General features: G+C 43.2%; 3 protein-coding genes across 8 annotated transcripts in view; 1 reads left to right on the plus strand and 2 right to left on the minus strand.

The window, feature by feature from the left end:
* HEATR5A (HEAT repeat containing 5A) overlaps positions 1-4,868 on the minus strand; it is a 65,991-nt gene extending 61,123 nt beyond the window's left edge. Inside the window, exon 1 of one of the 2 annotated variants that reach the window (XM_083452282.1) lies at positions 4,391-4,868. The gene's annotated coding sequence lies outside the window, so the exon portion shown is untranslated. The remainder of the gene's footprint in view (positions 1-4,390) is intronic. The other variant, XM_083452283.1, reaches the window with a different exon arrangement.
* A 7,332-nt stretch (positions 4,869-12,200) lies between these two features.
* Positions 12,201-17,831, minus strand: DTD2 (D-aminoacyl-tRNA deacylase 2). Of its 2 annotated transcripts, none has more exons than XM_083453443.1 (3): positions 17,324-17,831; positions 15,259-15,328; positions 12,201-13,752 (listed from the first exon to the last, which is right to left on the minus strand). In XM_083453443.1, exons 1-3 carry the CDS (start codon positions 17,627-17,629, stop codon positions 13,427-13,429), a joined length of 702 nt encoding a protein of 233 aa, XP_083309569.1. In that variant the 5' UTR covers positions 17,630-17,831; the 3' UTR covers positions 12,201-13,426. The 2 variants fall into 2 exon arrangements, with proteins under 2 accessions (XP_083309569.1, XP_083309570.1); XM_083453444.1 differs by having other exon boundaries at positions 17,366-17,810.
* A 3,841-nt stretch (positions 17,832-21,672) lies between these two features.
* NUBPL (NUBP iron-sulfur cluster assembly factor, mitochondrial) overlaps positions 21,673-27,861 on the plus strand; it is a 57,608-nt gene continuing 51,419 nt past the window's right edge. The window contains exons 1-3 of one of the 4 annotated variants that reach the window (XM_083453339.1): positions 21,673-21,837; positions 23,128-23,275; positions 24,073-24,107. In XM_083453339.1, coding sequence (XP_083309465.1) covers positions 21,724-21,837; positions 23,128-23,275; positions 24,073-24,107 — 297 coding nt within the window. In that variant the 5' untranslated portion in view covers positions 21,673-21,723. Of the gene's footprint in view, positions 21,838-22,630; positions 22,881-23,127; positions 23,276-24,072; positions 24,108-27,861 lie in introns of those variants that run through there. The other 3 variants (XM_083453337.1, XM_083453338.1, XM_083453341.1) reach the window with 3 other exon arrangements.

Raw genomic sequence — 27,861 nt, forward strand, 5'->3', positions numbered from 1 at the left:
AGTTTGCCACCTATACAATCAATTTGTCCTGCACGTATTGAAACAGTGTTTATATTTCAAACCTGAGGAGTCAATCCTATACACTTACTTAGGAGTAAGCCCTAGTGAACAAAACGGGGTTTACTTCTGAACAGACATGAATTTGATTGTGTTGTTACATTCTAGCAAACACATGAAGATAGTAAGGAGTTTAAGTGTTGTGTGTTTGGTCTTTAACTTAAAATCTATAAATTATCTTTGATGGCTTTCCATATTACTGTCTGGATAATTTCTTCATGATTGTTTGAGTTTTCTCTTTTTTCCTGTGCATCCACAAGTACCACCGAGACTAAGTTCATCGTAAAGTCTTATGTGTCTTGTTTGTTATTACATAATTTTTGTTTATTTGAGAAATATCAATAAAGTTTTCTGCACAGGACTGAAAAAAAGCATAGGGAAAATCTTCCTGCATCATAATGTATGTATGTAAGTACCTATGTATATTATTTATTTAAACCAAGAAACCTTTTTACTGCCAAAATCTGTAACTTGGGGGGAGGGGAAGTGTTGTGTGTATGTGCTGCAATTTCCATGCTTGCTCATATAAAGGAAACACCCTTTTTCTGACTAAGGCTGCAATCCTAACTCTATTATCTGGTAGTAAGCCCAACTGAATTCCACAGAACTTACTTCTGAATAGACATGGCTAGGATTTCATTGTAAGAATAATTGCATACATATATAAATGACAGTGCAACTGCAACAAGGAAATAGATTGTTTATACAAGGTGATATTTTCTATTAGCGGGTGGCAGGGTATAAAAACTTCTTTCTACTGTAGAACATATACATTAATGAATGGCATAACCTAGATAAACCCAACCTAAAGTTTCCCGCTTTCCCTGTTTCATTTTGGTGCATTCAGACTCTACATTTCTGAGATTATATCTACCAAATTGACAAACCTAACTTGAAATTATGATTGCCTTTGCTCTTGCATTGCTTTGTAAAAATTTACTGAGTTCATCTTTACTTCTCAGGACAAGACAATGTCCAGTTCTCCATTTCCAAACTTCAGACTTAATTGATGCTGCTTATGTTGCCAAAACTGCACCGTCCACAAGAATGGAACCCTGAGGTTTGTGGAAATACCAAAAACCTTTAGGGCAGGGAAAACATAAGGAGAGGAGCACCCAAACACCCCACTGTGGCTCACTGGCCACAGAATGCTGAGTGGCTGTTGAGGGTGGGAAAGGAGGGTCTTTGAGGAGGGTTTGGCCGACTGGCTGAAACACACTGAACAAGAGCACTCCACCCTGCAAAAATATGTTGCAGGTCCCACTTGGACTGTATATTCCTATTCCCATTTTGTCAGATGAAACAACATGTCGGTTCTATTATTTGTAACTATGATAAAATAGCACTGGAAAACGTGATTGTAAAGAAATGGAATACATTTAGGGAACAGCTCCTCCTGATCTAAATGCCAAGTGCTATGTATTTTGCCTTCCTTTCACCACCTATCCCAGGGTGGACGTCAGATTGAAGCCCACAGTACAATAAAAAAATATTAAATAAAACCTTTAGGTTCCTAGTCCAGCCGTCCATTTTTCTTACATGCTTTCCAGATACGGAGGTCATAAGGGTTTCTTTTCAACAGCAAAGCTGTGCCTTTTTTACTTCATGTAGCAACTTTCAAACTCTCATTTGACATAGCCACATCAGCAACTAGAAATTGCTTCTGCAGCTTGGTAGATTGTTTTTGCAAAGTTGTGCTTTGCTCTCTCTCCGCCTTGTTCCTCAAAGAAAGGCTGCAATATTGCACATGTCACCATTCAAACATCACAAACAGCAGGAGCATCATTTTCTTGCTGGTATAAAAGAAAGGAGGATGTAGCATTTGACTTATTAGGAGTTAACTCCTAATAAGCATCCCTCCCACCAGGCCAACCAGTCAGTAACTGGTTACCAGGCTGTACCATACAAGTCAAGAGTCAGGCAATAATGCATATAAAATGCAGACCACTCTGAGAAATATATTGATACTGAGCCGTAGCTGCTCAAGACGTTTCACTGACTCTTTACTTTAAAAACTTCTGTGTGTGAGTGTTACCACCTGCTCTCTTTCATGAGAAACTTATGGTGAAAATGAAAAATGAATCCCACCTTTCCTTCAGAGTAAACTTTCCCAAACTGGCACCCTCCAAATGTTTTGGACTACAAGGATGATGGGAGCTGTAGTCCAAAACATCTGGCAGGTACCAGGCTGGGCAAGGCTGCTCTAGAGAATTCATGATGGCAAAACTGGCAGCCTCCCATTCCAACGCTGACTAGACTCAACCAGTGATAACTTTAACAACGCTGTTGCATCATTTGCCTTCAGACTATACTGCTGGTCTAAATGGATACAACACACACAGAAAGATATCCACTAGGCTGCATATCACTATATATACTAGCAGAATTAATACTTAGCCACTCTCATTCTGTCTTAGACTTTACGCAACTTTGTGTTCAATACTCCCCAGTAAACCACTGAACTGTGCTGATTCTGAACATGAGGCTGCCTTCAGAAGCAGCTGCTAACGGGGAATGGGTGCTGGAACTATGTCTTCTTGGTGTTGAATCAGCTTCACTGACTCCTGATCCATTTCTGAGCTTAATTCAAAGTGGGGGTGCTCACTTTAAAAGTTTAAATGCAAAGTACTTGTTGGATCATATTTTCCTATACCAGTCTGACCAATATCACCCTCAGAACTTTCCTGAGTGTGACTCCATCTTCTAAGGTATGGAGGGTAGCAACTGGGGAGACAACCATTTCAGTGCTTTGGGAAGTTCTTCCCAGAGAAGAGTCCTCTGGCATCTATGTTGATGTCAACTTGGCACCAGGTATTTTTATTCACCCAAGCTTAGGCACTGTTTAATTGTTATCCACAGTGTCTTAATTATGCTGAATGTTCATTTACCCTGCAGTTTTGCTGATTTTGTGCAGTTCATGTATTGTTTCTATTTTGCTAGAGTGAACCCCTCCTTCCCAGGATGTCCATGTGATGAAGGTGTAGCTAATTAATCCCATGAATAAAAGCAACAGGGCATTTCCTAACGTGCACGCTCAAGATCTCTGTGTTGCTCCTTAACACACTATGCAGCTTTATACACTTGTAAGCCTCAGTGAGTTCAACTGGGAGGAAGATTGCAAGCTTTAAGCTTTTCTACCAACCAAGTGGTTACAGGGTGGTTAAAGGGTGGGCTTTTCCAACACTTTTAATCTGGGTTGTATGTACAAACTTCTCAGGAAGAAGTAGTGATTGCCACCGACTTGGACAGCTTTTAAAAAGGATTAGAGACAAATTCGTGGAGAATAAAGCTACCAATGGCTCCTAGCCACAGTGACATACTGACTCCAATGTCCGAGGCAGCATGCCACTGAATGCGAGTCGCTAGGAATCAAAGAGTATACAGGTGGGGGCCTGCTGTTGTGCTCAGGTCCTCCTTGCAGGCTTCCCATAGGTATCTGGTTGGGTGCTATTGAGAAATGGATGCCAGACCATTGCCCTAACCCTTTAGGGTTCTTGTTATGTTATGATGAACTCCAGATTGACTGATCCAAAGTAAAACAAAACAAAAACAAAGTGTCCTCCTCTATGTCCTCCTAGAGGCCTGACAGAACACGTTTTGTACAAAGCAACGTGATACGGGGCAGCCAGAATCTCTTGTCCATTAGGAGCCTGTATTTATTTATTCCACAAGCCGCAAAATTACACCCTTATAACTTGCATTTGGTAAGTCTAGAATAGCCACCCCCCCATCCTGCTCCATACTCAGAATCAATAGAGGCATACAAAGATGATTACTTTACACATAAAAATAAACATTCAAGGCTACCAGTCACCCTAATAATAAAAATTAGACAGCAAGTAACTCATCCTCAGCCTTAAGGGACCTCGAGTCTGTGCTTAGCTCTGCAGGCAGAAACTAGTGCTTATTCCACATATCCTGAAGGCTGACCCTACGAGGACTTCCACTAGCAGCTTTCCTGGGGGAGATAAGCGCACTTCCCTTGGCTTCCGGGGCTTGGGAATATCTCTTTTTCGACCCAAGAAACCCCAGCCCTTTATAAGACGCTGACACTTTCCTTCCAACCCGGCTACACTTTCCTTCCTTGTCCGGAGGCTTGGCAAGGACACCTGAAAACTTTGAGGGGACGGGTGTCCTGCCTTTGGCTAGAAACCAGTTCCAAGGGGGGACTGGTCGCCGTGGTCCCCTCTCTCGACACCAGTTCTTTATTGAACCTAAAGTCTACCCCCCCAGCCCGCCTCACACTCCACCAGCGGGGAACTGACGCGTGTGTCCCCCGAGCAGCTGAATCCCCTCAGCCCGCCCCAGAAACCTCCCCAGCGGAACAGCTTACCTCCGACCAGCGCCCCGACGGGACTCCCAGCCGGCCAGGGTCGGCTCCTGCGCCTCGAGAAAGAAAGAAAAGGAGGAGCTGCCTCCGCTCGCCGGCCTGCAGGCAGCTTCCGCGGGGGGAGCCGGGCTGCGTGGCTGGCTCCGCAGGGTGGGGTCCCAGGCAAGCCGAGCGCTCCCTCCGCTGCCGCTTCTCCCCTGTGAAGCAGGGAAGCCCCGCGCCCTCCCCGCGGATCAGCAGCAGGAGGACGAGGAGGAGGAGGAGCCGCCTCTCGGGGCGCCCTCCCTCTTCCCCGCGGGAGCAGCCGCTCAGGGCCGTGCAATCGGGCCCCGAGCCATCGAACGCCCACGGCGGCCAAGCGCAGGCCTCGCGCCCCGGGAGAGGCTCCCGCGAGGAAGGCGGCGCGGCGGGCCGAGGCTCCCTTCTCGGGTGGCGGGGCTGCTTCAATTCGCAGCAGGCGCCCCCTTCTCCTCCTCCTCCTCCTCCGCACTGCCTGCTTCCCCCCCCCTTCCTCTTTCTCTCTCTCTTCTGACAACGCTATGCTGGTCTGTGCTGTAATCAATAGGCGTGCATGTATGTTTTATTTATTTATTTTAACTCGCCTGAAAGGGGTGAAACCGTTGTCATTTGTTTTCGCAGGAATTCTTGACGAAGCCGGATCCTCTTCCCCGCTGCACCATGTTGTCTTCTGTACTCACACACCTACTGCGCTCCCTTTGCCAAGGCTGAAAAGTCTCGGCCTCCACAAGGATGAATTGGTTTGGAGCCGGCCCCAGGCAACCACAGACAAATAACTCCGCTAGTTCCGCTCTGGAGTCAAACTTTTCTTTCATTCAGGGCCAGGGCCATTCCTTTCCTTAAAAGAGAGACGGAGAGTGAGAGAGTTGGGCTTCGCTTAGCAACCAAAAGATGACGACAGGGGAAAGAGTCTTGTCTTTTTAGCCTGCATTATTTTTTTATTTTGAGAAAACATTTCCTTGTGGCACTGCCTTCTTTTAAAACATCCACATTCCGTCTTGCGCTGCCACAACTGCCCCCTTTGAAATGCATTTGATCTGCTACGTTTGATCAAACTGCAGTCACACACACAATTCTGTTCACAACCCAAGTGCGGGGCAGCCCACAAAATGTTTGCTTCTTTGGACTTGGATGTTCCAATGAACTCAGCAGGACCTGGTTAATACATTCAATACATTTCCAAGATACTTTGAAAAACATGTATGTGAATGCTCTTAAGCTTGATAATTGGCTCTGGTCGTTGACAGAAACCCAACAACCCAAACAGTAGCAAAAGTGATTGTGATAGAAAGTCACTTGGGCTACCTGGAAGCAATAAAAGCATTATAGGCAGTATTGAAATTTACCATAAGTGGCTGAGGCTTGTTTTCCATGCAGGCACAGGTCAAAGTGCTGGTGCTTATCTTCAAAGCACTCTACAGCTTGGGATCCAGGTTCCAGAAGGAGTCCTTTAAAGACTGTCTTTATGTTACAGTGGTGCAGCAATAAAATTGCTAACACATTTGCAAAGTTAAGCAGGGTCCTGTATGGTTTCAAACTGGATGGGGAACATGCATAAAGATTCCTGCTTTGCAGCGGCTTGGACAAAGTGGCCCTCAGGATCCTTTCCAATGCTATCATTCTATGATCCTATGTTGCCCTGGCTGAGCTAAAGTAGGTGGCAGTTGGGGAGATGTCATTCTTGATTGTAATGATCTGCCTCTGGAATGCTTTCCTCAGAGATGTTGCCTGTTACTTATAAATCCACATAAAAGTGGATTGAGGTATTTTTGGTGCCAGGCACCATATCATCTATTTTAATTGTATACTATTCACAACTGTGTGGTCACACTTTAACCCACAACATGAGTAAAATACCAGAGATTCCTCAAATAGGCAGAATGCAACTCTGAGGGTCTCTAGCAGGCCAACCAAATCCCCTGTAAATCTGGGTAAACAAATACACATTGGAGTTTCTGATGGTTTTATTCCTGAAGTGCCTTGCAAACTAGTCACATCAGACTGCAGAGACTTCAGATGTTGCAGACTGTTAGGCAAGTTTGACCATTACCTTAACCACCCAGAATAGCTCTGCTGGAGGGCAACTGAAAAAGTAATTTAGATTTGTTGCCATCAGAGTCAGAAACAAGTGCCTTCATGCTGGTCAACTTGTTTCTCCAAATTTGGTGGGCGCAGTAATGCCCACTGTTTGCTCTGAGTGTTTTTCCCAAGGCCAAAGTATCCCTACAAGCATTGTAATGATGACTGTTGACTGAACTCTATCCAAAAAAATGTGAAACAACCTGAGTCACTAGCTTCATTCACTTTGTGCTTAATATTACTCATAATGACCTAAGACAGCTGACTGTAACACGAAGGAGTTTTTTACCGTTAAATGCATGAGTGGAGAATGGCGTTTACTAATGCACTGAATGAGCCAACAATCTGAAGTTCAATCCAGATAAGGCACTCTTGGTAGGTGGCTCCTTAGACTGGATGGAAGGGAGGTTGCCTGCTCTTGAAGGGGTTCCACTCCTCCAAAGGTGCAGATATGTAGCTTGTATGTACTTGTATGTACTTCTAGATCCTTTGCTGTTGCTTGAGGCTCAGGTGGCCTCAGTGGGGTGGAGTGCCTTCCATCAGCTTCAGCTGGTGGCTCAGCTGCACCTCTAGCTAGACAGGGATAGCCAAACTTCTATTGTCTATGTTCTGGTAACCTCTAGATTGGATTGTTGCAACACTCGTATCTATAGAGCTGCTTCTAAAGAATTTGGTGACTAGGTTGCTCAACAGTGCAAGATGGTTTGAGCGTATTACACCGATCCTGACCCAACTGCACTGGCTGCCAGTGAGTTTTCCAGGCCCAATTCAAAGTGCTGGTTTGGACCTATATAGCCTTAAACAGCTCAGGACCGTAATACCTCAAGGACAAGCATCAACCTGGACCCTGGGCTCATCATCTGAGGCTCTTCTTTGTGTGCCTCTTCCACACGAGGTCCAGAGGGCAGCAACACGAGGCCTTTTCTCAGTTGGTTAGAGCAAGGCACTGACAATGCCAAGGTTGCAGGTTCAATCCCTGTATGGGACAACTGCATATTCCTGCACAGCAGGGGGTTGAACTAGATGATCCTCAGGGTCCTTTCCAACTCTACGATTTTATGATTCTGCGGAGACTCCCCATTTGTGGAATGCTCTCCCCAGGGAGGCTTGCCTGGAGCCTTCATTACATATCTTTAGGTGCCAGGCAAAAACATTATAACCAGGCCTTTGGCCGATTAACATTCTATGTCCTTTTATATGTGTTTGTGGGAGGGGGTTATTGGTTTGTTTTTGTTTTATTATGTATTTTGTATTTTTATGTTTTGAATTGCCCTATGATCTTTAGATGAAGGGCGATATAAAGATTTAATAAATAATAATGAGGGAAGCTGATTATTATAGTCTCCACAATAGCATTCCACCCTCCCCTCGTCCGTAATCCAAAATATGTTGTAATCTCTTTCTAATGCAGCACATGGCAATTGATTAAGCGCCTTACATGTTACGATATTGAAGCAATGATGCTGCAAGCTGATTGGTGGGAAAAGTCATGTGATGTTGGGAGTGTCTGTGGGAAACAGACAGCACCGGAATTAGCTCAGAGTGTAATATGAGCTGCACAGGAAGTGCTTGTTGGAGTCGTCTGCTGGAGGTTGATGAGAGCAGACATGATTTTTGTAACACTGCAGAGACAGAAATAAAGCCATGTAAATACGTTTCTGTCTTATCTCTTTCCCCTGCCGGGGGGGCAGGAAAGAGTGGTGTGTTCTTCTCACGCTGAGAAGGATCGCCTATCGCGACCTCTGCCTGGTCATTGCCGGGAGAGCAGACCGGGAGGTCAACAGGAGACCGAGCCGGGTGCCTGGGAGAGATGCCAGTTTCTCCTGATAATGGCTCGGAATCCAACATCTGGTAGCAGTCGCCGATGGTTTCATTCCATGAAAGCAGCGAAAGAGGTTGGTGGATCGTAACTTCATCCTCTGCTTGAAGATAAGGGAAGATATGGTAGCGGGCAGATGCAAGCTGCAAGACCGGCAGAGCACCGGAGCAATCAGTTTTGCTGATAAGCAAACGAGAAACGGAACCCCCAAGGTATGCTGATTTTATGGGCTAAAAGGGTGAACGCAGATTGAAGATTCTCTGGTTCACAAGAGCTGTTTTCTTGGATTAGAAACGGCACTGAGAGAGAGCCACATACTTCGCATACCAGGGCCTGATAAGAAGCTTGTTGTTCAGGTTTGGAATGTCCAGTTGCTAAGCAACGAGACGTCAATCTTTTCAGCTACTTCGGAGATAGCTAGCTTGAAAAGGAAGTGGAAAATCACTGGCCAACCGGAAGAGGCTGGGACTGTGAAGAGGCTGGAAAAACACTGAGTAAACATTCCAGCGTTTGTTTTGACTTATCTCACTACTCTTGGAAGGGATTTTCCAGAGCTGCCTGCGTTTAGCTGCCAGGTGCAAAAAGGCAGTAAACAATCCAACAGACTCTTGGATTTTAACAGGCTCGAGAGTGAGAGCTGAGGCTTGGATTCAAAATGGATACCAAGAAGGGGGGAGGCTTACCTTACCCACCTCCACTGACTAATGACAATTATGCCTCGTGGTCAGTAAAGATGAAAGCCCTGCTACAGAATCAGAGGATTTTTAGGGTGATTGAGAACCCCATCCCTCCTGCACCGACGCCAGGTTGGAATTCACAGAATGTCAGAGCCAGGACGGCCATAATTCTGTGTGTCTCAGATGATCAACTCGTGCATGTTCAGGATTTGGAATACGCACGTGAGATTTGGGAAACGCTGCGTAGAATACATCAAAGAGATGCTGGTTCTTCAGCGTTGCTGCATTTTGAAAAGCTGACCAATCTAAGGCTAGCGCCTGATGGAGATGTGCAAGCGCATTTGACTGAGATGAAATTCTTACGCCAGCAGATGGCGCAACGCAATTTCCCTCTACAGGAAGAGATATTCTGCTTCATGATTATTAACAGCCTTAATCGGACTTATAAAACCGTTGCAAGTCAGCTTGGTTCGCTACCAGCGGCCGATCTAACTGTGGAAAGAATCTGTTCAGTCGTTCTGAACGAAAGAGACAGACTTGCTGCAATAGATGTCAAAGACAGGGGGAGAGAAGTTCGGAATCCTGACACCCCCACTGCTATTGCAAGTGAAGAACAGGCTGTTGCTTTGAACGTTGTCCGTTGTTTCAAATGTGGACAGACTGGGCATCTTCAGCGGAACTGTAAGAAGCCACGTAAACAGAAAGGAGCTAAGGGGAGCTCTGCAAAGCCTGAGGCGTCAGGCAAAAGTCGTACCAAGTCCCAGGTGAAACCTGAAAAAGCATTGCTGTCAACAAAAGCCGAGTTTTCAATGGAGAACGCTTTTGTTATTGACACGGGTTGCACGCAACACATGACGTCGCGCCGAGGACTGTTTTCAACGTTTAAGAAGCAAAGCTTCACTGTGAAACTGGCCAATGGCCAGGAGCTGAAAGCGATCGGGTTTGGGACTGTGTATCTTGAAAGTCTGAACTTGACTATAAACAATGTGTACTTGGTTCCTGATTTAAAGTACAATCTGCTGAGTGTGTCGCAGATCGCAAAGAAAGGACTGAAATTGTCCTATGATGAAGAAAGCTGCAAAATCTTCAAAGATGGAGAACTGTATCTTTCTGCCAGAGAGAAAGATGGACTGTATTTGTTGACTTTTGATGAAAGCGATTGCATAAAATGTAATGCTTCTGAGTCTAACATGACTTCTCTTGCAGGTACGACGAATAACGTCAAGGAGACGAAGAGAGAAACCAAAGCTTTTCAGCGAGTGTATGCTGATGTGATTGGTCCTCTAGCACCGTCTAGAGGCAATGCAAGATTTTATCTTGTGTGTGTGGATCATTTTTCTCATTACGTGTGGTTATTCATGTTGAACAGACCACAAGAAGCCTTAGAAAGGTTTAAAGAGTTTTGTGGCAAGGTTAAGGATATTCATGATGCTAACATTGATTGTCTTTTCACAGATGAAAAGCCAGTTTTTCTTTTACAGGATTTTCAGAATTTCCTGCATAAGAAAGGAATCAGGCACAAGGTTGCTGTTTCAGCAGATGCATGGAACAGAAGTGTCTGTGTACAAGTGAACAAAGAATTGCAAAATGGGATGAAGGCGCAATTGCTGAGTTCACATTTGCCACATGAGTTTTGGGCGGAGTCTCTATCATGTTATTGTTACTGTTGGGTGAGAAAGGTTTCCAAAGGCATGGAATGTTCTCCTTTTGAGAAGCTGTTCCACAGAAAACCTTCTGTCGCACATTTTAAGGTTTTTGGATCTCAAATCAGGACAGAAACTCCAGATGGGGTGAAGAATGCCAGAGGCATTTTTGTGGGTTATGAAAAGGGTCTCTACAGAGTAATTTTGTCTGAATCTGGTCAGGTGATTCTCACAAAATTTCTAGAGAGTGCTCCTGAACAGGAGAGAGTAATTGTTCACACATTTCCCACTGAGGACGATTCAGATGATGATGATGATTTCACTGATTACAGTGGTACTGAGAGTGATAGTGATAGCTCGAAGAGCTCAGTTGACACAGTCATTGAGAGGAAATCTCACACAATGGCTAGACCTTCACAGGTGGAAGATGAACCACTGTTTACTATTGGAACTGGTTCTCCAAAGAGTCCTGAGACTGAACCAGTGAGCAGAGAGGATCAGCACCTCTTACGCAGGTCCGAAAGAGTGACAAAGGGAGTACCACCCAAGAGGTATTCAAAAGAGTTTGCTAACTCAGCTGTAGCATGTGTTACTATTGTTAACAACTCAAGACAGGTTAGAGCTGTGTCTAAGTCAGAGACAGAGACACAACAGGGAGTTGCAAAGCGTAACACTACATTCCCTAGCCAAGGAAATGCAGATGCACTCATTCCTTGGAAATCAGACAACCAGAGAGGTACACTGGGGAAACCAGTGGCGGGTAGTTCCAAGGGTGGAACTGAAACAACAGGGGAGTGTTATATGTATAACAACTGTTTGTTTTCTTCTCTGGATCTCGCAGCACACATTGAATCAAATGGGGGAGGATGTTACGATATTGAAGCAATGATGCTGCAAGCTGATTGGTGGGAAAAGTCATGTGATGTTGGGAGTGTCTGTGGGAAACAGACAGCACCGGAATTAGCTCAGAGTGTAATATGAGCTGCACAGGAAGTGCTTGTTGGAGTCGTCTGCTGGAGGTTGATGAGAGCAGACATGATTTTTGTAACACTGCAGAGACAGAAATAAAGCCATGTAAATACGTTTCTGTCTTATCTCTTTCCCCTGCCGGGGGGGCAGGAAAGAGTGGTGTGTTCTTCTCACGCTGAGAAGGATCGCCTATCGCGACCTCTGCCTGGTCATTGCCGGGAGAGCAGACCGGGAGGTCAACAGGAGACCGAGCCGGGTGCCTGGGAGAGATGCCAGTTTCTCCTGATAATGGCTCGGAATCCAACATTACATTCACATTTTAATATGTATGGAATTAAGAAGTTATATCGTGACCAATATCCAAATACAGTTAAAAAGAACATGATGTACTACTATGAAATTTAGAGCAGTCAAATAGTAAAAGATGTGCAGATCAAAGCTATGCTAGGGAATTTACTTTTGTTGATTTTGCAAGTGGTTTTCAAGAGAACGCTGTAATATAAGCAAGTGGGGAGCCAACTAGTCATCTACTATCTCATTACATATTGAAAGATAGAATCCCATCATCAAGCAACATGCATGCCTCTGGAATGATAAGAAACAAGTACTACAAGAGAACAGAACAGAAATTATTTCTTTTCTGTAAAAGAGAGTAACTTGATCACATGATTCACCCCGGAGTATCACAGTGGAAGCAGCACACAGGTCAATGTCGCAAACACTGGAAATCAAAGATTCAGTACAATTTCTTCACCATTAACAAAGTGTCTATATTTATGATGGAGAATGTTCAATTTTAAAGTCCTAAAAAAGGAGCCGGGGTAGTTTTTTTTTTGGGGGGGGTGGTGGCATAAAAAGTGCTATCACCAAAAGCAGGAAGAATTACATTCCCTAAATTGCCTCAGCCACCATTTCTCACCCATGTTGATGTAGAAGTGCCAATCTCTTCAGCCAGCTGACTCATGCATCAAAGGCTAAAGATGCAAAACAGATCCCCTGTTCACCCTTTCACTGCTGCATCTTTCCTCAAAGCCTGTAATGCTCTGCTGCTGATAGAAAAGTTACAGAGCTATAGTTTGGTTCAAGGATGACCTAATCATTGGCACAGGCTGAAAGCAAGTAGAGACCATGAACATGTCTCTTCATCCTTCACTCTTGTTATGGTGGACATCTTGTTTCTTTGTCATGTTAAGAGTGCAACAAAAATAGAATCCTGGGAACTGGCTATTACTATACTTATTTATTCATTCATTCATTCATTCATTCTTATACCCAACCCTTCACTGCCCCAGGGCAGGTTACAAAAAATCAACAATAAAAGAAAAGGTATGAACTCAGTCTACCTTGGCCTAGCAAAGCAGCACTGCAGAATAGCAGTATGTAGGAAAAGGGTGGATGTCTGCTCAGCCAAAGGCCTGGATAATGAAGTTTGTCTTGACTGAGTGTCAAAAAGCACACGGTGGTGGTGCAAAATGGACCTGATGCCACAACCTGGGAATCTCCAAAGTGGTGGCCATCTCCTGTTCTATCACCCCTCAACCCACAGAGCGTGGTGGCATTACCAACAGAATAGATTCAAAGACAGTTCTGCAGCTGGGCCTCTTTTTGTCAAAAAACGAGAACCACTGATTGGTTAGGTCCCATACACGAAGGAGGAAGACATTTTGAGGTAATTTAACTCACAAGAATTAAATTATTTATTAGCTGGGCTTACTGAAATCTTTTCCTTGCTCTCAAATGCTTAGAATCAATTGAACTATATTCCTTAACACAACTGTGCAACATTCCTTAGGCAGTATGCATGTCCTTAAAAAATAAATCACCTTTTCCCTCCTCAAAACTCAATCATATGACTGAAAGGTCCATTTGTATCCACTTTCAACACCTGCCGGTTTCCATATGTGCCGTACTTGAGAGCAACCCCAGCCTCTACACATTTGGTATTTGCAGTCAGTTCTCGTTCACACTGAGTCACAAACTGGGAGTACAGCTCCATCCCAATTTCCTTTTCAATGTTGGAATGATACTGCATTCTTCTCCCCTTCAGTTTGCCACCCAGCGTGGCCTGGGGTATTACTAATATGCTGCCTGGCAAATCCAGAACAGACACGTATTCGCCGCTTTCCGTTTCACTCAACTTCACATTCACGAGCGTATTGACTGCAAAGACAGAGAAGGGAAAAACAATTGCAGTTAGTAGGTTTGTGGTCATGCATTAGCAATGCAGCAAGTTAAATTCTGCCCGTAAGGACAAAAGTCAAGACACAGGCATGTGAAACAGGGATAGTACCTGAATTCCAATGTCCAGTTTCCTCTTATACAATAGTGGAGAAGAAGCACATTTACCTGTACATTAGCTCCCTCTACTGGCTACCTGGTATATATTTATATATCAAGAAAAATGAGAAAGTAGAAATACTTCTAACCGAATAAGGGTTAAGCCCAATTAATTTAATAGTTTTTTACTGTATCGTAATGGGCCATGAATAGAATTTCTTTTGAACCCTTATTCTGAAGGCTTAAAAGGGACAGCTATGTATTCTCACTTCATTTCACTCTCCTGCTAATCTGGCGGGTCATGGATTATGCTAAGAGACAAGTCTGTCCCTAAGCTTCAAAACTGTGAAGGGATCTAAGCTGGGTTTGTCCTCACTCCTGCATTGCATTGCAGTACACAAGGTGGTACTTTGTAATAACACAAGTTATTAACTAATTTGGAAAGACTAGTCCAAGCTCATAGGGTTGCATCCAACCAAACTGTTCTGTTAGTGCCAGGACTTGCACTTGTGCAACAGAACTTCTCCTCATTCTCCCTTCCTTGGTTCACGCACCACACCACCCTAAATCTGCTCTGGAGGAACCCACAGAACAAATTGGGGAGGGCATGTGGGGGGAGCAAAGAGAGGGGAAATTCCATTGTGCAAGCAGAAGGCCTCGTGCAAACAAGACTTCTTTGGATAGAACCCATGATTAAAATCCTACTTCGCCTTAAGTACAAATGCAAAATATTTTTTAAGAATCAACCCCTTTGCTGCTCTTCATCACCCATATCATTTGCAAAAGAAGATGATCAAAAGGTAACAAGGCATAAAGGTGTGAAGCCCTTTCTGACATGTTCATGCAGTGGGAGCTAAAGCCAGAGGTCTTTGGCAACAAGGGAATCAGCAGTACCTGTTTCTTGGAAGAACAACACTGGCTACAAGCATTCTGTAAAGAGAAGGCTTGATACTGAGTGTGTGCCACTTAACAATTTTTATTTTCAAAAGAAACTGCAGTATAAAAGAAAAGGAGGACAGAAAGTAACAAACATAGTTACTGGTTCAAGCTACATTTCAATACTGCCTCAAGCCTTCAGCTAAATATGGCACTGTATTAATAACGCACTCTGCATCAACAAGCTTATTAAACAGCAAACCTTAATAAGAACAAGTTAATTAAAAAGCACATCGGACTTGTATGCAGAACGATTCGGAATGAAATACTTGCTTAGAACTTTCCCTGGAGAGCAGTTTTTAATGATTCAAAGCTTTTCATTACAAAAATCTCATGAAACAAGTTCTTATTACTATTTTATGATAGGCTCAATGATGCAGCTGCAGTTATTTGCATATTTTAGTGCCGTTTTAAAATGGCTGTTTTTAAATACTATTTTATCTAAACACCTACCCATTTTGGGAATAATTTCTTCACTAGCCCCTTTGAAGAAACATACATAGATTATAAGTCCTCGCTGTATCTATTCAAAATAACAAAGAAATATATTTACACATCCATATACAATGTTTTTTACTGTAATTAAAGAGATCTATTAATATTGTGCATGAAACCACAATCCTATGCATGTCTTCTTAGACATGCATGAGACTTATTCCCTGGGAAGTATGTCTAGGATTTAAACCTTAATTGGAAAACTCATTCATTTCAGTAGATGTAAACTGAAATGTTTCTGTATGCAAAATAAAAGCAATTTATTTTCCGTGTCTAGATTCTGAAGTAATAGGTAATCTAGGTCTTAAAAGGTCACAAGCTAGATTTCTTTTAGTGGAAAGTTGTGGAAAGTACCATAAAGACCACAAAAATAAAATTAAACATTTTTATATCTGGGATACATATTTCTTTGTGCCTCAGACATCATACATTTAAAAACAACTTCTTCCATGATAGAGAACTGAATGTTTTATTTTCTCTGTTTCTTGAACAAATAAATAAAAGTTACATAGTTTATTTTGAGGCATACACGTCTGATACACTCAAAATATACTTAGGTTTTCCAAACTGTATTCAAATTGTTAAACAAAATCAGCCAAAAATCAGCCAAGCAGCAAGCATGTTCCATACATTGTTAGTCTCCGACTATCAGTTGAATCTCCAGTCACAATCTTCAGAGTACAAATAAGCTGATCTCAGAATAAACATGAGGTGTATTGAAACAATAATGCCTAATCTGCAGCTTAGGAAAAGATAATTAAAAACAAAATAAGCCAACAATAATATTAATGTCATTTCACAATGTCCTGTAACATCTGGGGGATTGTGTAAATATGATTTTAATAAAAGAATGATAACTATCCTCATTTTTATAGTGTTGCAACCACCCTGTAAGGTAGGTCAGAGATGAATTTGAATCCAGTACGTCAAATCTGAGATGTCAAATCTTCACTACTCCAGGTGCTTTCACAATTTGCATGGCCAACGGTCAATGGTAGACTGCAAGATTCAATTCCTGGTGTCTCCCGGTCAGCCTAAGAAAGAGTCCTGCCCCAAACTCTGGAAATCAGCTGCTAGATGAACTAATGCAGTGGTTGTTCCTAAACTCTGTCCCCTGCTCCCCACAACCTGAAAATTGCTGAGGAATCACTTGATTTTTCTGCCTGCTGTAGCAACTGTAAAGTACTGTGCTACATGAATCTACCCGTAATTGTATTTTTAGACATGCTGTGGACCACCTGAGTGAAACTCATGGAGTACCAGTGGAAAAAGTTTGGGCTGCTTCCCAAGTTTCAGTAGGGGTGTTCACACATTACATTAAGCAGATGTACTTTCTGTGCACTTGTGTACACTACAGTCGAACTGCACCAACCAACGATTATGCTCTCTTCCATACTAGCACCTGAGAACGTGCAGAGACAGCTCGTACCTGTGTTCAGTGTAACGTGTGAAAAAACCTGATCTCTACTCAGAATTAAGTCTCGCCGAAATGTTAAATGTATATTTTGGTTACTAGGCAGTTCGCTCCATGACGATCGTTCCCCATGCAAAAAAAGAAAAAATGAGGGGGGGGAGGGGGAGACGCCTCTGTAATGTTAAGCAATATGAGAAGAAACCGTGGCTTTAAACTTCACGCGTGAAAACGTCCACTATTCCGTTTCAGGATTTTTCCTGAGTTCCGGAAGCGATGGGAAAAAAGCCATGGAAGCGAAGTACTTCCGGCACTTGGTGGGGGGATCATCACGATTATTACAATAATCCGTATTGACATCGGGACATCTTGATTTTATTTTAGGAAGCAAGCAGGGTGATGTGCAAATTGAAGATCAATTCGGCGGTAGCAACATTATTATTATTATTATTATTATTATTATTATTATTATTATTATTATTATTTTGGTGGGGGTAGGGACGAGCAGGCAGACAGGAGCAGAAAGCGATGATCTCTGCTCGCCAAGTCGGGGGATGCCTTATTGAAATCAAAGCGGGGCAACCCCGAGAGATCTGCCCGTGCAGACGTTACCTCCACCCACTCGGCTTCGGAGCCCGGCTCGGCAGGCTTCACCTGCAGCCTCGCGTGCAGGCACTGCTGCAAAAGGGCCCGGGCAAAAGGACCCCGGGTCGAGTCGGCCATGGTCCGCGGCGGAGGAAACCGGAGAAGGATGGCGGTCCCGCCTCCCGACCCGCGTTTCTTCCCTTCTACTCCCTGCTTGCGGTCGCTGATGGCCGAGGAAGCCGAGCGACAAGCGTCAGGAGCCTGGAGACGGGACTTCCTGGTTCCTTCTTGATTTCCCCCTTCTTCACGTAGGCGGAAGTGAAAGCTGCTCATTGAAAACAGGATTGTGTCTTGTTAGCAAAGCCTGGAAGGAACAGAAGCCAGAGATAGAAATCGGAATCGTGAAAAGTGCTCTGGAATCATTGAATGAAAGCTCCACAAATACTTGGTCAAATAGCCAGCGTTTATTTGTATGCCGCCTTTTGATTAAAAATATATATGTTCAAAGCAGCTTACAATAGCAAGGAGAGGACAAATCTTGGCCGGAGGAGGCAGTTAGTGTTAGTAAGGTTGCCTTGCTGGCATGAGTCACGTAGGGGGAAAAAGGTCCTGCAAGGTTGGGCCTTTACATTTGTTTTAAAGCTACAGTATGAACAGTTGATAATGAATGGAAAAATACGGTAATTGGGCCTTATAATATGCAAATAATAAAAGAACATTGGTAAGAATACACATTTATTGGTAGTGATGAAAATGCAAGATCTCACAGAATTCAGAGACAAACTAGACATAAGAGGCACAGAGATGCTGCAAGTCCATGTCCAATGCAAACAATTTGTGCTATGAAATTACGATATTGGGCATGTCTCACAAGCTGCTTGCCATTGATTCCAGAGAATGGGGAGATACCTAACACAATGGCTTCACATCACACTTTGTATCAGATGTTATAAGAAACAGCAAAGATGTATGTAGTGGTGACATCTTGTATTAACTATTATAACCCTTAATTTTTTTTTACAAAAACATGTTGGCGCATTCTACCTGAATGTCAAATCTTGTAAGATTTATGAATATGCAGTGACTGGAAATAAATGGGAAAAGATGCAAGAATGTATTAATATATCAAAATAAAAATCAGATGATGTAATGCAATGGGGATAGGGAAAATTGAAAGCACTTCAATAACTTTCTCCAGATGTGCTGATTCTCCCGGTTTACTGCTTTACTACCACGTGATACGCAAGAACCAAAGGTCACATTAATCACACCAAACAAACTAGCGATCATGTTACAAGAGTTCATAATGATTTTGCAGAACATCAGTTCTTTCCCCCTTTTTTGCTGGTACTTAGGGAATATTGTACTGCAGACATAAATAAGCTTTCTCTGTTGGTGTGTGTGTGTTCATGTGCATGCAGAAAAGCAGCTTTCGTATCAACAACACATATGCAGTACTGCTGGAGAGAAACAGGAGAAGCGAGGTTTAAGTATTTTAAATAAACCTTTTTTTAAAAAAAATGAAGGGGTGGCAGGGAAGATGAAGGCAGGGAAAGGTAAAATAAGTGCAAACTGCATAACCGGCAAGACAGTATATTTGTCTGGAATCATTTTTTTTTTTTTGCCTAAATGCACAAATTTCAGACACACCAAAAATGTAAATTTAATTACATACAAGGGTAACTTCTGTTGATCCATATGAAGATGCTACCAGTCTGGTTTTATATTAATATGCCAGAGTAAAATCTTTAAACTAGAGGTGGGAAACCTTTTTTCAGCCCAAGCGCTGCATTTCTTTCCAGAGAACTTTCAGAGGGGCATATGCCAGTGTAAATGTAAATTTCACCTTTGTACAAGTAGGCTAGTTTTTATACACATTCCAAACCCTGTTTTCCTGTTCAGACCACAAGCATTCAAAGAGACAAACCATCTGGGCAAAAATACTCGCAGTGCAAAGCAGGAGCAGTAAGGGGTGTGTTTGGAGGACCAGATAGAGAGACCTGCTCTAGTCTAAATGGAACTTTGCATCTCAAGGGTTGAACAAACGGCCCTTCATGCACTCTGACTGTGAAGACTAGATTACTATTTTAAGTATTTCTATCCCATTTTCCTCCAAGCAGTTCAAAGCAGCAAACATGGCTCTCCTGTTCTCATTTTATTCTCAGAACAACCCATTCAGCTAGATAAAGATTTAGAAAAAGTGACCTGCCCCAACATCATCCAGTGAGTAGAGATCTGCAGCAGCCTCATACCTAGTCAACTAATAATAGGGACATGCACCAAATACACATCCACACATCATCACACAAAAGACAACACCTGCCTGTCTGCAATCCATCAGCCCCAGAGGCACACCTGGCACTGATCCTGTTACACCCAGTCCTCACACATCCCTGCAGGCAAATATTTGAGGTCACCTATGCTGCTCACACTGTTTTCGAAATTTGTGGGAGATTTTTGCCTATTAGCAGGCGCCTTCTTTGCCAACTTTTAAATCCCTGCTGAAAACTTTTCTATTTTGCCGGGCTTACACATGCAATTAAGAATGCATATTTCCACAATGGTTAATTGATGTCTGTTTTTATAGTACGGTTTAGTGTTTTATTGCTGTAAATGGCTTTGATTTTTTTATGACATATTTTTTTATAAACAAATAAAAGTAAATATTATGAGTGCTATTCTAGTCTTTTCCACGAGAGGGAGCATGATGAAAACCCTTCAATTAAAGAAAACCTCAAAGTAGATTAAAAGCCCTGCTTCCCTGAGTGCAAGGGGGAAGTGGCTGCTTCTTACACAAGGAGCTGCTTCTGCTGGCTTCCATAACTACACTCTCTCTTGGATGCCAAGGTGGTGGATCTATTGCACCTTGGAGGGAGGTAGGGAGAGGAAGAGGAGAGGGAGAGGGACTAAGCAAGCAAGTAACCAGAAGTAACCAGTTCCCTCTGAGCAGTGCTATTGGGCCCTCAGGGAATGGGTGCATATGATAAAAGATAAACAAAGCACAGCCAGTGCCTGCTGGTTCACACAAGACATTCAGAAAGAGATGGTATTAGTTAAAAGCCAGCCCACCCTCCTGCTGTGTATTTGGTGGTGGTGCTAAGCCTAGTCATCAGACTGCCAGAAAAGGAAATGTGAGAGCAGGGGTTGTGTCCTATAGGGAAAAGATGGGCAAAATATTGGAAACAGTAGCATCAGCTTTTTCAGGGCCAGCCCAAGATATTTTGTTGGCTAAGGCAAAGAACCAGTGTGGTGTAATGGTGAGAGTGCTGGACTATGACCAGGGTTCAAATCCCTACTCACTGGGTGACCTTATGCCTGTTACTATCTCTCAGCCTAACCTACCTCATTGGGTTGTTGTGAGGATAAAATGGTGGGGAAGAGCGATGTGGGTGGCGCTGTGGGTTAAACCACAGAGCCTAGGGCTTGCCGATCAGAAGGTCGGTGGTTCGAATCCCCGCAATGGGGCGAGCTCCCGTTGCTCGGTCCCTGCTCCTGCCAACCTAGCAGTTCGAAAGCACGAAGTGCAAGTAGATAAACAGGGACCGCTCCGGCGGGAAGGTAAATGGCATTTCAGTGCACTGCTCTGGTTCACCAGAAGCGGCTTAGTCATGCTGGCCACATGACCCGGAAGCTGTATGCCGGCTCCCTAAGCCAATAAAGTGAGATGAGCGCCGCAACCTCAGACTCATCCGCGACTGGACCTAATGGTCAGGGGTCCCTTTACCTTTAGAAAAAGGTGGCATATAAATGAATGAATGAATGACCTCTCCATGTACAAAAAAGCCGACTGGAATGAGTTACTGCTCTGCAAGAAAGGCTTCTACATGTGCTTCCATGTGAGGATGGAGGCAAGACCTCATGGTCACTACAACCACCCTGCAGTGTGTCCGCACAGGTGCGCTTTTAATGCTTTAGCGATTTTGTCTGTGTGAACCCACCCACTCTGCCTATCTCTGGGCAACAAACTCCAAATATGTGCACCCACAAATAGAGAGGGAGGATGATCCAGACAGGCAGGAGACACTCCTTGCTCATGAGAGCACCTGTGCCTAGCAGCAGAATTACTCCTTAATTTCTGCACATCTTTGAGTTTTTCAGGATAAAAGCAAATGTCATTTGCTTTCCAAGCTTGAGGGATATGCGATGTTGCTGCGGTCTGGCCCCAACCTCCCACCGGCCGTGGACCCTCAATAGTTGCTGGCCAACGATTGATCACATGTGGGCCCTCGGTAGCTTTCTAACGTGACGCTGACCCCTGCATACCAATAGCCTAAAGCCAAGGCAGTGCTAATAGTCTTTGTCGCTAAAACGGGATAAGTCCCATTTGTTGCTTGTTTGCTTGCAGCCTCCGTTGCCCGCCCCTTTTGGGGGCTGGGCTGAGGCGAGGCTACGCAGATCCATCGGCAGGCGCTGGGAGGGGTGCTAGGATGGTGGCGCGAGCTTATGCATTGGCGTTACAAACTGCGAAGAGAAAAGCCTTGCCATGGCTCCGGCCAGGCTGGGGTGGAGCCGCGACCTCGGCTGTTTCCGCCTGCTTTCGGGTAAGTGACGCGTGGAGAGCCATTTTCATTTTGGATGGGCACGAGGCAGGCGGGAGCTCCGGAGCATGTAGTTGTACGGTGCGTCCTTTTCGTGCCTGGTGGATGAAAGGGGTTCTAAACAGTGGTTGGCGCTATGAAATCCCCTTTTCAAATTAATTGCACTGCACAACCCTCCCCCCCTTTAAAGTGTGTTGGTGAGATTGGTTTCAAGTGACATTTCTATAGCTCCATACGAAGGATTGTTTGGGGTTTTTATTCCTTCTCTTCCTTGTTCACGTTCCAATCCCTCTAGTTCATTTTACCAACCTTACTTTTTTTACTGTCTCCAGTTACTTTTTGCACCACCATTCAATAACCATAATTGCATTTAAAGACTCCACGCATATACATCTGCATTAACTCTCACATACATATACAGTATATGTAAACAATCCCCTCCATTCCTCTTCCATGGACACATTTGCCCATATTCTCTGTTCCACATGCACACCTGCCTCCATCTGTCGGGGTTTTCTTCACTCCCTTTTTCTGAATTCGCACCCAGTTCTGCCAGTACCTCCCCCCTCCAGCACTGCACTTTCTTGCTATTGCTAATCGGAATGTGTTCCTCTGATTTCCTTTCACTTGCACACCCGCATTTTCATTCTTCTCTAGCAGATCCTATGCTCTGCTGTGTGAACAGACCCAGTCACGCAGCAAACTACCCTGCGATTCTTAGTTGCACCCATTCCTCTTACACTTCAGGAAGTACCGTCGTTGCCGAGGAGGTACTTCCGCCTCGCCTGCACCCATTTCCGATCGGACCGAGAAGGCACCTAGAAGTGCCTCGCTGGGCGGCGATTCTATCGTTTTAACCGCTTGCAGGCAGAAGCTTGCTTTTGCTAGATAAGCTGCTGCCTCCAAATCTATGGCTTAACTTCAGAGACGCCACACGGGCATGTATGATGTATTTTGATATGGAAATAAGAGGACTGAAAGCGTTGTTAGTTGCTGGCAGTACCTCAAGGATGCTAAAATTACTGGCTGCAAACTTTAAAAAAATGGTAAGCCTTCCTAGTTATGCCCACTTGCAGTTTGACACATCTCATTGGTGTCATGCTTGGCTTACAAACGTGCCCTAGGCTAGAGGAACACAGAGATAATAGAAGTCTTGCAAGGCGTCAGACGAAATAAATGTGCCAGTAGTTTTAGTGGAGGAGCTGGAAACTATTTTGCTATCTCTCTCTTTCATACACAGATTTTGGTGTATGAAAACAGTTTAGAATTAGCACGTTTCTGTTTTGTTTTCAGTCATCAAATGCAAACGATGAGGTCCTCAAAGAGAAGCGTAGCAAAATCATGGCTAGAGGACTTCCAAAGCAAAAACCGATTCAAGGAGTTAAGCAGGTGTTGGTTGTAGCTTCTGGAAAAGGAGGTGTTGGGAAGTCAACAACTGCTGGTAAGTTCTGTGTATTTGATTCAGTATATTATTTACCTTTAATTTGCTTGTAGATATAGGTGTGCGGATGTAACAAGCTCTTATCTAACAATGTACACTTCCAGTATATTTTACTTTTAGTTTGGATTTAATTTGAAAAGGTTTTTAAATAAATGTTACTCATCCTGAAATAAGCTGTCAGATATAAGCAGAGTTCTTGTTTCATTGTTATTCGGTACAATTTGTGATGCTCCCTGGATCAAGTACATAGTTGAAACTAGTTCAATAATTATACTGGGAGCGAAAGAAGCTACAATGAGAAATTATCCTCATGTTCTATTGACTTGAGTGTGTCCATAACACTACTTGCATTTCAATATTTCATTTTATGTATTGTAAACTATGAAAATCCTGACTTTCAAATAGCAAAGAAAGGGAAAGAGTCATTTTAGGATTGTCTGTGACTGATTTTTATTAGAAGATGCAATACACAGTCATTAGGTTTAAGATGAATCTAGTGGAAGAAGGAAAATACTGACTTCATACACTTCCAAATAAATTCTCCAATTAGCCATTATGGGTTAGGAGTTTAGGTTCTCTTATGAATCAGCAGCTGATTTAAGAAACATGGAAGTAGGAGATAGGAATAAATCGTTTTTACAGTGAAGTGGATTATACAGTGCAGTGTCCCAATGATTTGTATTGGGACCCATACTATTTTCCTTATTCATAAATGATCTGGAGTCAGGGGCTTCTTTCTAAGAAGTGATCTCATTTCCAAGAGGCTGATTCTGCTAATTTTTGTGTTCTCTTTTCAGTAAATGTAGCCCTTGCACTGGCAGCAAATGATTCGGTAAGTAATTGCCTGATTATTGTTTCAATATTGCTAAATATAAAAATCAATAAAAAGTTACAGATATTAATAAACACTTTAATAGCTGGTATATAGGCAGAGATATTTTTAAAGGTTGTTTCTGAAATAGTAGTTTTAATTTCAGTAGCTAGCTTCAAATGATATAGTTGAAAAAAAGACACCATTTCTTCCACCAGGATTCTCCCTAATACTCATCTTCACTGTGCTGCTATTTCTGTTGTGCATTCTTATGAATTTCACTCCCTGACTACTATCACTGATAGGGAAAACTAGCATTACATTAAGTAAATCTGCTTATTTTTAATGTTACGATAAATTTCATGATATGGGTACGTGTGTGTAGTTTTCTAAGGGTAAGGTTCACAGGGCCCTATGAAAATGATTGCTAGACTTACCTTTTAATGTCTTTGCTAAAGTACATTTGTGAAATATTTCTATAATAAAAAAAATCCACTTTTGAGAATTCAAAGCACTTCACATACATTATTTCAGTAAATCTTTACAGAAACTTGCCTAAGGCCACATTGGCACAAACCACATATTCAGTTAAATAGGCATTCAGTGGGAAGACATGACTAACCCCATGTCCGCTCTATATGCATGCTCTGGAGAAGATGTAAAAAATCCTGTGTGTGTACAAACTATATTGTAGACTCTGCCTATGTATTAACAGACCCTGGCTATTCTAGGGACTGTGATCCCAGGGACAAAACTTAAACATGCACATGTCTGTATGTTCATAGGTAAAGGGGACCCCTGACCATTAGGTCCAGTCATGACCGACTCTGGGGTTGCGGTGCTCATCTTGCTTTATTGGCTGAGGGAGCCGGCGTTTGTCCGCAGACAGCTTCCGGGTCATGTGGCCAGCATGACTAAGCTGCTTCTGGCAAATCAGAGCAGCACATGGAAACGCCGTTTACCTTCCTGCTGGAGCGGTACCTATTTATCTACTTGCACTTTGACGTGCTTTCGAACTGCTAGGTTGGTAGGAGCTGGGACTGAACAACGGGAGCTCACCCAGTTGCGGGGATTCGAACCGTCGACCTTCTGATCGGCAAGTCCTAGGCTCTGTGGTTTAACCCACAGCGCCACCTGTATGTTCATAGTCTCTTTAAAATGTGTAGATTGGTCAGAAATGGAATTGGAAGTTGTGCTTCTGATGTATATTTTAGCTTTTTTTTTTTACATTTATATTCCACTTTTCTGTCAAGGAGCTCAAGGTGGCATACACGATTCTTCCTCCTCTTAATTTTATCTTCACAACAACCCTGTGAAGTATGCTGGGCTTAGAGACTGTGACTGATTCAAGGTCACCCCTTTAGCTTCATGGTTGAGTGGGGATTTGAATGCTGGTGGTGCTGTGGGTTAAACCACAGAGCCTAGGGCTTGCTGATCAGAAGGTCGGAGGTTCGAATCTCCGCGACGCAGTGAGCTCCCATTGCTCGGTCCCTGCTCCTGCCCACCTAGCAGTTCGAAAGCACGTAAAAGTGCAAGTAGATAAATAGGTACCGCTCTGGCTGGAAGGTAAACGGCGTTTCTGTGCGCTGCTCTGATTCGCCAGAAGTGGCTTAGTCATGCTGGCCACATGACCCAGAAGCTGTCTGTGGACAAACGCCGGATCCCTCGGCCAGTAAAGTGAGATGAGCACCGCAACCCCAGAGTCGTCCGCAACTGGACCTAATGGTCAGGGGTACCTTTACCTTACCTACCAAGTTTAACACTCTAACCACTAAACCATACTAGCTTGCTCTGTAGTTGAATATGCGAAAACCGCAAGCGCTGAAATTGGAATTGGGGATTTCTGGTTCATTGCTCAGTCTCTAAGTCACTGCTCTTTGTTATTTATGCCTGGGTGATATAAATAAGGGTTTAGTGGTGCAATGCAGTAGGCAAGGTGGTCATAATATCCCCTGTTGGCATTTAAGAAAATAACACACAATCCATGTGAATGAATAAAAAATGTTCCTGAAACATGGGAGCATTTGCAGCAAATATACTAGTATTAGAACAAGGCTGTCAAAACAAGGTTAAAATGTACTGTGCGAATTTAACAGTGAAAGTTCAAGGCTCTTGAAAAATCTGTCAGGTTTACAGGGGGGGAAAGGCAGAGGCAGAACTTGAGAGTAGCAGATGTTGCATTAATATTTGATACAGAAGTAAATTTTTAAAATCATTGTATTGGAATTAATTGCTTGATTGACACTAATAGGAGTCACCTGGCAAGTTCTCAAACACTGCATAGAAAGTGTTTCATAATTAATGCCTGGTGTTATTGCAGTGGGTGAAATTTACGATCGTGACACAATGGGTTAGCAAACAATGAATCATCTTTGTTTATAGCACTTGTGTATGCTGTGTGTGTGTTTGTGTAGTTCTGCTGTACCCCTCAAATAGGAGCTGCATAGTCATTATTCTTCAGTTTATTTCTACATTGTTAAAATAGCATTTTTAAGAACATGTGGTCATGTTACATTTCCCAAGTACTTACTGATCACAGAAATCTGCATGATAAATGTGGCGAGTGGCGCAGAATGTCAGAGAGTGATTTGCAGAAATGATCTTGCAAGTTCCTTCTCTAATCTTGCCTCCTGCCATCAGATCTCACTTAATTGGCCTTGGACAAGTCACTGTTCTCCTAGGAGATAAAGATAGCCCTCTTCAGCTATTCTCCCTCAGTGTCACATGATCACCATCTATTGAGAGCAGGGACCGAGCCTGTTGGCCGCCACTCTCTCTGTTGCATCATTGTGGTCAATGTCACCGCTTTCCATGTTCTGCGAAAGAATCCCTGCAGTAGAGAGCCTGCTATTGTGTAGGCTTCCTGTGTGATTTAGAACCCTGCTATTTATTTCATTTGACCTCACCATTTCTTTCTAAAACTGTGTGTACACATACACCCACTTCTCTACCCATTACTCAGGATAATACTTAACGCATCTGAGGTTGACTAGTCAGTGAAAGCTTATACAAAAATAAACGTGTTAGTCTTGAAGTTGCTTTGTTGATTAAATTTCAACCAACTAAGAATATACAAGGTAAATTGAGGTTGTGGAGTTGCCTTTGCCTCATCTTTCAAAGTTGATGGCACCGTATTTACAATGGATTAGAAATGCTAGATTCGTTCTTAATCTGCAGTGGATCTTGTGTATCAGGAATGGGAGGTTTAATAATAATAATAATAACGTTGATGATGATGATGATGATGATGTTGTTGTTGTTTCTCTTTGAAGCCCAATTGGGGAACTAGAAAAATATGCTAGACATAGCGCTTGGCTTACTAGATTCTGCTTATCTATTTGATGGAAATACATTTGCTGTTATTTCCTGCTGGCAGGCAGCACTGCAGGGATGTTGTGGTTTGAGGTACTGAAGGATTCCCAATGCTAACACTAATGACTCTTACTCTGCTTGTGTCTCAGAACTATAAATCTAGTCTTAGGCTTAGAAATTCCAACTTGCCTAAGAACCGACTAGTTTATTAATGCTGTGCGTACATGTAGAACTGAATCTTAATTATTGCAGTTTTTTTGTTATAAGATCTTTTGTTCTATTGGGTCCGTAAGACACACCCACACAATGGTTTCTTGTGCACATGGTTGGACAATTGTGTGTTAAACCAACAACATGAGAAGCTTTCAAAAATAGTACGTTCATAGTTTCCATAGTGCACATGTGGACTAGGAAGATCTGTACACTGGATATCTCTTGATTTTCAAACCTGCCACATAGACAC

Source organism: Podarcis tiliguerta (genome assembly GCF_965153285.1).
Source record: "Podarcis tiliguerta genome assembly, chromosome: 1".
Taxonomy (NCBI): Eukaryota; Metazoa; Chordata; class Lepidosauria; order Squamata; family Lacertidae; genus Podarcis; species Podarcis tiliguerta.